The 12,846-nt window shown below is 33.0% G+C and overlaps 1 protein-coding gene across 2 annotated transcripts in view; it reads right to left on the bottom strand.

Annotated features, from left to right (window-relative positions):
• LOC129939458 (ras guanine nucleotide exchange factor Y) overlaps positions 1 to 12,846 on the bottom strand; it is a 138,422-nt gene that overhangs the window by 3,045 nt on the left and 122,531 nt on the right. For both annotated transcript variants that reach the window (XM_056047478.1, XM_056047479.1), the window contains 2 exons: positions 3,954 to 4,828; positions 3,784 to 3,900 (listed from right to left, as the gene is read on the bottom strand). In XM_056047478.1, the coding sequence (XP_055903453.1) occupies positions 3,784 to 3,900; positions 3,954 to 4,828 (992 nt within the window). The remainder of the gene's footprint in view (positions 1 to 3,783; positions 3,901 to 3,953; positions 4,829 to 12,846) is intronic.

Genomic DNA, 12,846 nt, shown 5'->3' with positions numbered 1-12,846 from the left:
TAACAAATTCATTTTAAACCTGCAAAATAGACTTTTTCTGGATTTTTCAATATCATTTTCAAGCAAATTTAGAATTGAGATTCTCAGAAATTGTACATAAATTCGAATTTTGAAAATTTCAGTGATTCTTTTCTCTTCGGGAGAATTATTTTTATAAATTTGTTTGTTTTAAGACATAATGGGCAGGTTCAGAAAGTATGACAAGTGTCTGGTATCTGATTTTGCAGTAGTTAAAAAATTGCCTTCTAATAAAGGCTTTTTTATTAGAAAGTTGACTGGAAGGTACTTCAAGAAAAAACTCCCTTGTTTTCAAGTCCAGAGCACTTGCGTCAAAATATCACCTGGTCACATTTTTTTATTTCACTAAAATCTGAACTTCATAACACTGTGATTGCGACCATTTATTTAGTGCAAAATTTTATTTCGAGTTTTGTGTAAATGAGTTCCTTGTAATATTGGTAAAGCAATAACACAAATTATGATCGACTTGTAACCTGTGTTATGAGTTGTTTTTTTGCAGATAACTTTTTATACTTTTTGGAAGTTCCAAGTTTTAAATTAATGACAACTGAAAATTTACTAACTTACTTTGCCTACAGTTGACTACAAATGAAGTCCATAGATATTGGGCTGGTTCAGACGACAGAAGAGACTTGAAAGTTAAGCAAGTTTTTAGTATCTGATTGGCCAGCTGTCAAAAAATTACCTTCCAATTAAGGCAATTTTAATGGAAAGTTGACTGGAAAGTTAGTCAAGAAAAATCTCCCTAACTATTAAGTCAGGTTCACTTCACTATCAAAATGACAGTTGACCATTTTTTTTTTATTAAACTGAAAGCTGAACTTTATTTCTCTATGATTTATTTTTTCTTCTGCACAACAATGCTTTCTGTAAAAGGGTTGTTCCTTGTCAATGTGGAAAAGAAATAACTAATATTTCTTTACATTACAAAATTCAAATCATGATGGAATTGTAGCTTGCCTGAAGAGTATTTTATAGACAATAATTTTGTTGGCACTTTTTGTACTATGAACTTATAGTAAAAGTTGGCGAAATAAAGTTCTGAATTTGAAATTCATGACACTTGAAAAACGTAACTAGTTGTTTTGGTCAAAATGTACGTTCAAAGAATGAAGTTGACTGCAACTGTGTGCATTTCTGTTTTTTGGCAATGATAATTTTCAACGATTTCGGATAACCAAGGAAGTCGGAAGGTTAGGTTTTCAGAGTTTTTCTCAGTTTAATTATAACATATTTTTTTATACAAAAAGTGAAGTCTTGAACAAAATATTTTTGTACCATTTAAATGCAAAATATACAGTACAAGTGGAAGGAAGGAAATAAAGGTAAAAAAAGACGGTGCTCATTAGTTTGAATTCATGAACATTGCCATGACATGGAAAGATAATGTGCGGTCAAACATTGCAGATTCAAGTCGTTCGGATAAAAAAAAGCTCTGCACTTGACAGCAAAGGGTTTTACAATAAGGACTATTGTTTAAATAAAAAGCAACAACTTCAGATATTTTAAAAGATTTACTATCCCATGGGTTGAAGTATAATCAAAACATTTATGAAAATATATTCTAAAGGCTGGAACCAATAGACTGGCTATTTCTTGAGATAACACGCTCACTCAAACTTACTCTTCAATAAATCGATTGTAGGGTGTGATGTGCTCGTGGCACTATCCTATTGAAACGGACTGCAGTCCTAGTATCTATCTTCCATTCGGGCCTTAAATATTCAGTAATAACGGTAACGCTGGCCATTCATAGAGCCTTACCAATAATCCAAATTAAAAGTCACCTAAATATTTAACTAGGTTTCAAATAATTTGCCATACCAATAAACATGTAAACAGTTAGGTTAAGGGCTAACACCCAGTTAAATTGTATTGTTGTAGTTGAGTTTCCAACTATAGACGGACAGCTAAATTAAACTCCATGGTTTGCGCTGTCACTTTGACAGCACATCCAACAAATACTTTGCAAGTCACAAGAGTTGAGATTTGTTGTGATTGTTGTCTGCTGATTGTTCGTGGCAATATTTTATAAAAAAGTGAGTCGAATAATACTTGTTTTAATATAAAATTGTGATTATGTTCTAATAAATATCCATCATTTTAGAAATGGCTGAAAAACAAAATTTAAAACGGAGCAGATCGTCAAATTGGACGATGGCAATGAAGGAGCTACAAGTCGAAGCAGCTAGACCACTTGCGCATGTTATAGATTATAAGCTAAATGATGGCAAGTCATTCAGGCAAGTGGCTTTGAATTAACGCCGAAACAAGTAAGGGACCGCTACAAGCAGGATGCACGGACCAATTTAAGTCAATTTAATCGATCTCAGAGAGAGACCTGTGGTGGAAAACCTACTAAGGAACCTTCTGAGATCGATAATAAAATTGCTGAAATTTGCGCTCTGGATTTTGTTGAAGATACTGCAGAATTTAATTGCTATGCCTTTTTTAAAAAATCATCAAAAAATAATTGTTACTCAAAACTTTGTTTTGTTCTTATTTTTTCTCGCAAAAATGTAAAACCATTTATTATTTCGAACTCTCAATAATTTTAATTTAAATATTTTATAATTTAATTTTGATAAAATATTTTTGTTTTGTTTATGATGGCAAATTTTACTAATGTCATTTTAATGCTATCTTTTTGACCGAGAATATTGTAATAGAAGGCTAATAAGTCAAAGGCCTATTTATGTTGATTATTAGTATACATATACGCAAATTAACTCGCTGTTAAAATTTAACTCAACGATACCTAAACGTGTATAGTAACGTGAGGATCGTTATATTCGAAGAAAAATCATGCTCGAAAACTTCACCGGCATGCAAACCGCACCAAACAGTTATTTTGTGTGGGTAAAATAATTTTTTTCAATCGCCCAATAACGCATATTTATCTTCTTGACGAACCCATTGAGCCAAAAATGAGCTTTGTCACTTAAAATAAAACCCTCTTAAGGTTGCGGTCACCGACTCGGAAATGTTTATAATTTAATGACACTGATCGTTCGTATGAATTGACAATGACAGTTTGATGATAAGTGAAAGGATGCGTTCACAAATTAATGTCAAAGCTGTCAAGTTCCAATTGGAAAACCCGATGCTATTGGAATTTGGGCTCAAGATTATGCTGATGAGAATGCAGTCAGACAAGAGTTTTATGGTTGAATTGCTTAAGGGTAGGAATGCAACTAAACAACTGAAAATAACGATAAAAAGTGTCATTCACAGATTGTGACAGGGGTGGTAATTTGCGCTTTACGAAAATAAGCACTTAGTGACTCTTGCCGCTGAAAAAAAACTGAAGAGTTTGGAACAGAATGCATTTTTAGGAAGTTTCTGTTGAATGAGGATTCCGTTCGGGTCTATACTTTTTCGAAAAAGGCAAGAGAACTGTCATTCATTATGACAAAAAAGAACTTCCTATAGGTAAGAAACTTTTCAAAAGGAAATCGGAACTTTACAAATGGAATCGGGTAGATATGTTCCTATAGATTCAAACATTGAACAAATCACAACTAAATATTTCCAACTCTACTTTACAGTGCAAAATTTCTCAAACATCATCTCTACAGACTCTACAGAGCTAGAGCCTTTCTTATTTACAAAAATAAAAAATAAATCCCAAACTCACAAATTTTTCTTGCCCGGTGGCCATGGCCATAAAATACGTTTCCGATAGTGGTTCCTTCTTTTTTTTTGTGTAAATTGACCATAAATATTAAAAATCACATTTGGTATTTAATTGAGAAAACTCACCTTGGAGATAGACTGTTATTAGACGAATCACAAAGTTCTCCAATTGACTTCGCCGAGCGTAATTTTCCCGGACCATAGCAATGCTCAACATCTGAATCTTCGTCTGACTCTAATTCTCTGTAAACATAAATGTTATATTTGGCGTCTAAATCATTGCATCAAATACTTACTCATTTTCAATAGAGTCCAATAAATCTGGCGTTGACTGTCGAATTTTTCGTATTTTCTTTAATTCACTCTCACGACTCTTGAGATCCTTCAATTCCTTTTGAATCTTCTCCTCGACGGGAACGTATCCACGTCGAATGGGTTTCCCATCGGCGTCACGCTCTATGATTGGCGGCGTAATTGTCACTGGCGGAATGTATGTGGCAGCCCGAGGAAAATCAGAAATCATTGGGGCTGATGGGGTGATTGGTGATTGTGAGTTTGGAACACCGACTCCCCCAACACCTCCAACTGCAGCGTTACCACTATTTGCAGCTGCAACGGCGGCGGCGTTGTTCAGGGCGATTTTGCCACGAGTTGCAATAAATCTTTGCATGAGACCCTTCGATGCTGGACCGAATGTAATACGACGTGATGGTGTAAAAATCTGTGGCGTGGACACGGTTCGTGTGAGAATCTTTTGCGGTGGTGGCGATGGAATTGAATTGTAGCCATTTGGGCGAATGTATTTCTTTTCATTGATTACTATGTTGTTGTTGCTGCTGCTGTTCAAATTATTGTTGTTGTTGTTGGTTGAAGTTCCATTGACTGGACTTGAAGATGCTGAAATTCCAGAATCATCAGAATGATGGCCATCAAGATGGTCTTCTTTGCTGTTGACGGATGTTGTCAGTGAAGATGCTGCCGATGAAGAAAGGTTATCGTCCTGCGATACGGAAATTTGCTCCGATGATGGGAGAATCGAAATGTTAGCATCGTTCTGTTTGCCATTGATGATTGTGTTTTCCTCTAGTGGATGCATCTTCTCACGTAACTCACGCTCACGACGTGCCACTTCGTTGATTTCCTCTTGGATTCGCTTCAAGGGATCGTCTTTCTATAGGTATTAAAAAAAAAACAAAAGAAATACGTTACAAATGCGAGGGTCATGGCGCTTAAGATTATATTTAGTATAAAGGTAATCAAAGGTTCTAGAGATAGATACTTTTTGGTTTCATGTTTTATTGTATTGAATTTCACCACAGAGCAGAGTAAAGAATGTGACTATATACTTCCCACACCCAAAATCGATAACTTATTGACTGTAGAGTGTGTCTAATCGATTTTAATTAGCACGTATAACCTAGAGAACTAATGCCTTTATAGATTAGATTACTGCGTTTTTTTGTTGTTGCTTTTGCAGGGAATCATCTGCAAGGAGGGAGCACCAGGTTAGTGTATCAGGTTGTTTTAGTTTGGTTTTTAATTAGCGTCGTAGTTTTGTACGGTTTCTTTTGGTTTTACAAAAATGTGCACATTCATTGTTGATAAGTTAATAGACTAAAAAAATGCTGAAGGGAGAGGTTATCGCTTTCAATTTAATTAAAGGACATTAACTTCGGAAAGAAGGCCAAAATAGCCATAGAACAATATATATTTATTCATACTTTGTAGGAAATTTAATTTAAACACATATTTTTGACAATGAAATTATTTGAAAAATAGCGTAAGTCCTTTGTAGAATTCAAAGTAAGTATTTCGATATTTTAACATAAGCTTAAGATTTTCAAGTTCAAAGTATTAAGGAACATTGTGGTTTTCAAGAAGAAGTAAGAGCATGCAATTAATGTTATGGTCAAGAAATTAGTTTTGTTATAAACAAAACCGAACCATCATTAACTTCCCAAAGGAAGTTATTGTAAAGGGTCCGATTTGTAAAATTGAAAATTTTGACATTTCTCGACGTTTCCATGTCCTCAGAGTCGAAATAAAAGATTTTTAAAAAGATGTCTGTGCGTGCGTGTGTACGTACAATCGCGTCTTCGTGACGTTTTTTCGTTGTCCATAGCTCAAGAACCAGAAGAGATATTTAATTTTAAAATTTAAAATAAATTTTGTTATACAGATAATAATGAAGAAAGATGCAGAAAGGGTTTTAAAAAAATTGCGTGGGTGGCAGTTTAAAAAAAGGAAAACATCTTGGTTAACCCTAAATATCCCACGAGCCAATGACGCTAGAGACTTGAATTAAATTATATATTATATGTACATATATTGAACGTGATACCAAACCAGTGTATTTTTAGAAAAAAATCCAATGAACGGTTTTTTTTATTAAATGTTAAAAATTAAAAAAGAACTTGTCAAAAATTTTACGAACAAAAAAATAATTTCATCTCCAAAACAATTTTGTGCAACGTAAAAAAAAACGTTTTTAACATCTGGTAAAATTTTAAGAAAAATCAAATCGACAGTTTTTTTGTATACAAAAAAAAAACCTAAACAAAAAATTAATAAAAGTTGGTAAGAATTGATATCTTTTCAAAACTTTGCGATATTGGGATTAAACTACTTTGATCTTTTGTTGTCAACATTCAGTAAAATTTTGAGAAAAATCGTATTGACAGTTTTTTTACAAAAAACTAAAAACGTTAAAAAAGTTATTCAAAGTTGCTAAAAATTGATTTTTGACTCGAATATCTTTAAGAAATACTGTTTTCAAGATTCGAAAAAATGTTGAGAAAAATCGAATTTACCGTTTTTTTACAAAAAAAATAAAAACCTAAACAAAAAAATTAATAAAAGTAAGTAAAAATTGATTTTCGACTCAAATATATTTTCAAAACTTTGAGATAATGGCTTTAAACTACTTTTATCTTTTAACAAATATTGTTGTCACCATTCAGTAAAAGTTTGAGAAAATTCGAATTGACTGCTTTTTTTACAAAAAAATAAAAACCTAATCCTAAAACTTGGTGAAAATTTACTTTTGACTCAAATAGCTTTTCAAAAAATAAAAATATTGTCTTCAAACTTTTTATATTTCACAGAAAATATTGTTTTCGATATTCAGTTTTTTTTTAATCCGTTTCCGTTTTTTCATAAAAGAATAAAATCTCCAAAAAATAGTACGCAAATTTGGTAAAAATTAATGTTCGGTTCTTGATATCTCATTCAATTTATACAGATTTAAGAAATTCTACTAAAATTGGTAAAAAATTGTTTTTGACTAAAAATCTATTCAACAAAACTAGATTTTCAAATTAAACTATTTCTTGATATGAACATTTTTTAGGGTAATTTTAAAATTTTCAAGAATAATTCAACTAACAACTTATATAACCCAACACGAAAACCTACAAACTTTTAAGCAAAACAAATCGACAGATGGTAAGGGAAGTTATCAGTGTTGGTCGCATCCCAGTCTCTTTTTTTTGGAAATAAATTTGCACGAGTTGCAAAACGTTGTTTAGGAGTGAGTACAATGCGGTTCTTATTTGTAAATCACTTTAAAAATCGTGTTTGTTGGTCCTTTATAAACAATTATAAAAAAAATAAAGGAAATAATAGTAATGGTCATGACACTTAATCAAAAAAAAAAAACAAATTAATTTCAAACACTAAACAATTCATCGATTTAACAGCGAAGTGAAAGAAATCAAATTTGTTTTTGAAATCTTAAATCTGTTTTTATTTTCCAAAACCAAAGCGAAAATTATAGAAATTAATTTCTTTATTATGTTAAGATTTTTCGTAGGCTTAGTGTGAATTTAAAGAAAAAATCAATTTTACTTATGTCATTTTTCTTTTCTAGTGACGAATTGTATTTGTATATCATAGTAATACAAAAATGACAAAATCTAAGTGTTTTAAATGTATAGGGCATGGTTTCAACAGGCAAGCATCAAATCAAAAACTGTTTGTTTTTTTCATGGATCCAAAAGGTCTGACTCGATTTTAAGTAGTTCCTCACGGAAAGCATGTTTAAGCTCTGATTTCGTCTCACGCGTCTTTCCTTCTGAGTATTCTTCTGACAAAAACACCTTAAATATTTTCAATAGGGTTCACATCGGGTGAGCATGTGGCTCAATGTATTAAATCAACAGTATTTATTCCCTACCAATACATTTGTTTTCTATTCTTCCAATATCCTGCTGAAAAATCCAAGTTCTCTCATTGTTTTTTGCCAAAAATGGTATCAAACTCCGTCGAAGAACTTGAAAAAAATCTCTGCTGTTCACTTTCGATGACGTGAATTGCTTTTCTTATTAATTATTATTTGACGAGAAAGAGCCCTACATTATGAACAACCTGCTACCAAGATTTCGCCTATGGAAATATTTCGGTTCCTTCCATAAGTCACACCAATAAAAGTGCACTCTATTAGGACCATCTAAATTCTAATTCTAAGAGCATAATAAAATTCGTCAGAGAGACCGGCGAGGCTTTGAATACAACAAAAAACATGGTATGTAGGTATATCCTTCGAATTCATGAGGAGGTTTTCTGATACTTTATTATTCACAATTGATTGTGTTCCAAAAAATTTCAAAAAACTATTTAAAAGCAATATGATTATTCTTTTCGCTACTACAAAAACAAAACTTTAGTTAGCTGTAGGCAGGAATTCTTAAGGAAATTGATTCTTTCGTTTATTTATTTGAAAACGTTAAATCCTAACGCTAGTACAAAATGCAAGAAGAGATTCTAGCTTGGTAGTTTAAGCTTTGCATTTCAAACTACAAGTTCCTTTCTTTAAAACAAAATGACAGCTAACTTATCACCTGGCAATATTGGGGCTCTTAAATTTTTTTTTTTTATGTCGTTTTCAATGAACGATAGGTTAAAAGTTTCTTCATTGATCCTTATTTTAGTCTTTTGGATCAAATGATCTGCAGCCAGATCAATTTTCTCCCCAGCTTTTATCCAATTCCCTTTTTTCTTTAACTTAGAAATTTTTAAAGCATCCTCACAAAGGTCTTACCCATCTAACAACATTTCTTCATCGTATGAGATGAGAACAACAAATGAAAGAGAAGTGTCAAAAACACGCAACCGAAAAACATCCGAGTGTAAATAATACAGAAAGTCTGAGTGTAATTTGATTTGTTTTGGTTGGTCTCAATGATTTCTTCAGGAACTTTAACTGGTCAGTATGCTTCCTTGATTCCAGCGCAGATATGGTTACAAATTTAATTCTTTGTGGATTGAGAACTTTTATCCCAAATAGGGTGAAATCTGTCAAACCCAAAGAGAACTCATGGTTTGATTCGATCTGTAAAGAGGTTATTAGGTTCAGAGATGTAAGCTTCCGGATTTATAAAGCCAACCCCACTGAGGAAAACCGGAATAAGTTCAAATACACTGGCCCGAATAGTATCACCCCAATTGTTCTGAAGAGGTATTCTTTAACGTTGCCAAAACCACTGCGTAAACTTTTCCATCTTTCCTACTGTACAGGTCTCTTTCCGAGCAGGTGGAAAATAGCATTTGTCCAGCCTGTCCCTAAAACTAACTAATCAACTGTCAGTACTCGGTATGTATATCACAGATCACCTTTTATGGAATGCTGCCAGGTGCTTATGACTTCTCAGAGAGATTCTTTCTTAAATCGCACATCGAAAATGTTCCATTTTCCCATTTTCATGTTCATGTTCAGAACTTTAAGACCAATGTGCACCGGTATCTCTTCGTAAATAAAAAAAAACTAATATTTCTCTATTGGACAATGAAATAAACGTTAGGAAAACATAAATCTCTTTTAGACACCTCTAGTCTAAAAATATACATTGAGTATTGAGAGGCTCAAATAATGCAGCAATATTCAAGTACATATTTTACAAAGGATACATAAAGTGTTTTAATAGCATAAGGATATTTGAATTCTCTACCGAAATGTTTATTAAAACCCAATGTCTTATTAGCTTTTTTTCTGAGGTGATTATTATGATCAATAAAAGTTTATTTTTGGTCCAAAATTATTTCGGGGTCTGAGAATATACTACGTTTTTCCAATAATGCCGAGTTAAGAAGATATTCATAGAGTTATGTTTGCGAGTAACGGCTCGCGTTCGCGTACACTTAAACCGAATCATCGGCCGATATCGGGTCGGAACAATTTGGTCGACCGTCTCGGACGTTCGACTGGATACACTTCTTCCGACCGTGGACGATATGGGTCTGGAGTCTGAATTTGTAAAGCTTGGATGTAGAAATAATAATTTTTTTTTTAATGGAAGATTTTACAGAAATTAATATTTTCGAAATTCAAACCGTTATTTAATGCGTCAACGTATAAGACGTCGCGTCGTCGCTGTGTATGGGTTAATGAAATATATATGTTACCGGAAATGTATGAAACCTAGGAATTATATACAATTCCTAGGAAATATATACAATGTCGAGTCTATTTAGGAAATGTATAAAAAGATTTATAAAAGATTATTTACAATACATTTTTCCTAGGAAATGTATATATTTCCTAGGATTTGTATACAACTGCTTAACAACGCTAGGAAATGTGTTAAATTAATATTATGTATGTACTCGTATATCAAAAATCTGGAAAAATAAAACATACTAACTAAAAATGAAATAAAAAGAGTTTTCTTAATTTTTTACTTTATTTTTAAACGAAAGAACTTATTTATTTTTACAGGTTAAGCTGGAGTGACACTTAGAATTACATAGTATTTTATTTTTGAAGCACAAACATTTTGATGAGCTACAACCCATCTTGCAAAGACATTTTTTGAATCCTTGTCCAGTTCCAGTTGATTGCATATTCGCAACTGTGCGTAGTGAAATTTCGGTACTAGGTACCTCTTTGGTATCCAGAATATTTGTAGGGCACACACTGAATTCAGATCTAGAATACAATTGTTTTATGATTCCATTGTTTGTTCCAATCTGATAGAGCTCGTTATCTGTTTTATTTAAGATTACACCTATAATATTTCGGGCGTCACCACGTCCTCGGTCGACTTCTGGTACGGAAATCCTTACAGAAGTTCCTATGAACACAGAAGGAAACTTGTTGTCACTTGTTTTTAACATTTTTCCTGCCTGTTGTTGCAGATTTTGCTTAGCAGAATGACGATTTTTGTGTAGTACTACATTTTTTGAACATAATAGACAGAGCAGTTTGGACCCCTGTCCTTTCGTTGCCTCTTCTGCTACAGAACAAATTGCGTAGAGTGCACATCCGCATTGTCTACAAGTGTGAGCTTCGGTCGTTTCTTTTGAACAGAAAATGCATTTCTTATTATATGCACTGGCTGAAGGTACTGTGCTGGTCTCACACTGATCTAAATTATTACAGACTGGGATTGGTTCTATCATATTTACATTAAGTTTAGCCGTTGATGCCTGGGGATCTTCTTCACCATTCTGTTGATAGTTTTCAATGATTTTCTCTAAATCTTCTTTAGTTTCGATGTTTTCCGTGAAATCATTTGGTAACTGTAGACCTACCTTAATTTTACATCCAAAAAGGGCTTCATAAGGAGTTTGTTTAATTCCAGCTTGAAAAGTCCTGTTTTTCATCATTTGAACAAACTTTATACCCTCGCTCCAATGCGAATTATTATTGTCTTGCATCCAAGTGGTAAGCATATTTTCGATATCCTGATTCTTTATATACAATTCCTATTGCTGCTTAGGAGATTTATAGAATTCCTAGGCAATGTGTATAAAAAGAATTAATTCACACATTTCCTGGCGATTTTTGGCATTGTATACATTTCCTAGGAATTATATATAACGACGGATTACATACACTTCCGGTAACATATATACAAAGAAAACAACTGAAGATTTGAAATTACAACAAATTAAATGTTTCAATCTAAAGATATTTTTGATCGACGACGTAACAATTGTTTCTTTTCATAAACCTTCCAAATCTTGGAAAAGTAAAACGTCGATATTGAGTTACTCTGTTGAGATTCCCGGCTGTGATAACGGCGGCTCTAAAATACCTGAAACCGATTGCGGTTCCGTATCATCTTCTTGGCTGGGACTCCCTATTTCATTTGTTTTGCTAGAAATGAATGTGAGTCGTAGTAAGCCCAACAAGACTTTTTGTTTTCAGCTGCAGCATACCAAATCTTCCAGCTCCCTTGCACTTGGTGTTCTCTTTTCGGAATTGGTTCCTTAAAATACTCCATTCTTTCTTTATATCTGGAACATTCAGTTCAATCTCTGAAGAAACATCGGCCCCTAGCTGTTTAGCAATGTCTCTGTTGTTATAAGTTTTTAAAAGTTATCCCAGAGAAGTGGCTTTATGGTATGAATTGACCCGACAACTGACTGATCGGTTCCTATCGGGCGTCAGAGGGCGATGCCGCTTTCAGTGGTGTACGCGCTCTCTTTCCTTTCTATATGTTTAGTTCGATCGGCCGAGTTCGGCCGACAACGCCCGAGAAAAATTCGGGTGTGGACGGATTAGTTGCACGCTAGACATAAGGCTCATCAGTTTATAATTGTCAATATTTAATAATAAACGATTAGTTTTTTAAAGTCGAAGTTGAAGTAGTTCACAGTCACTTAAGGATGTTATTGTTCGTAATAATTTGTCTGTCAATCAGCGTATATTAATGTCATTAAAATCTATAAAATGTAAGAAAAGACATTTATAAATCGTCTGCTTCGAGGTAAAAGTCCCTAAGTGTAATTTTTCCGAATTCAAATGCGAAAATTAAATTTTCGTTCACTATGAGTCGAGTGTTAATTTAAAAAGCTAAGATAATTTAAAATTAGTTTAAAAAAGGAACTGAGTGGAAATTTTAAATGAATTATCATTTTCCTATTTTTAATGAGCGTTTCCCCTTTTTTTTGCTCTCTTGAAAAACTTTCATTTTGTTACTTATTGACTTTTATCTCAAAGCAGACGAAATAAAACAAATAACAGTGGCCCAAGATCGCTTCCCTGTGGAACATCAGCTAATTATTTAAAAAAAAAAAACAATATTTTAATATCTTTCACATAAGTTTGATGAAATCCAAGAAATATGCCGTTTGATCAAAAAGACAAACGAATTTCCAGAACAATTTTTACTTCTTCTCAATATATTAAAGTCAAGTTTGATTAGAATCGTAAGTGTGAGTAAAAGTCTACTGCTACTTTAAAAGTCC

Source organism: Eupeodes corollae, chromosome 1 (genome assembly GCF_945859685.1).
Source record: "Eupeodes corollae chromosome 1, idEupCoro1.1, whole genome shotgun sequence".
Classification (NCBI taxonomy): Eukaryota; Metazoa; Arthropoda; class Insecta; order Diptera; family Syrphidae; genus Eupeodes; species Eupeodes corollae.
This window is presented reverse-complemented; position numbering and strand designations above follow the sequence as displayed.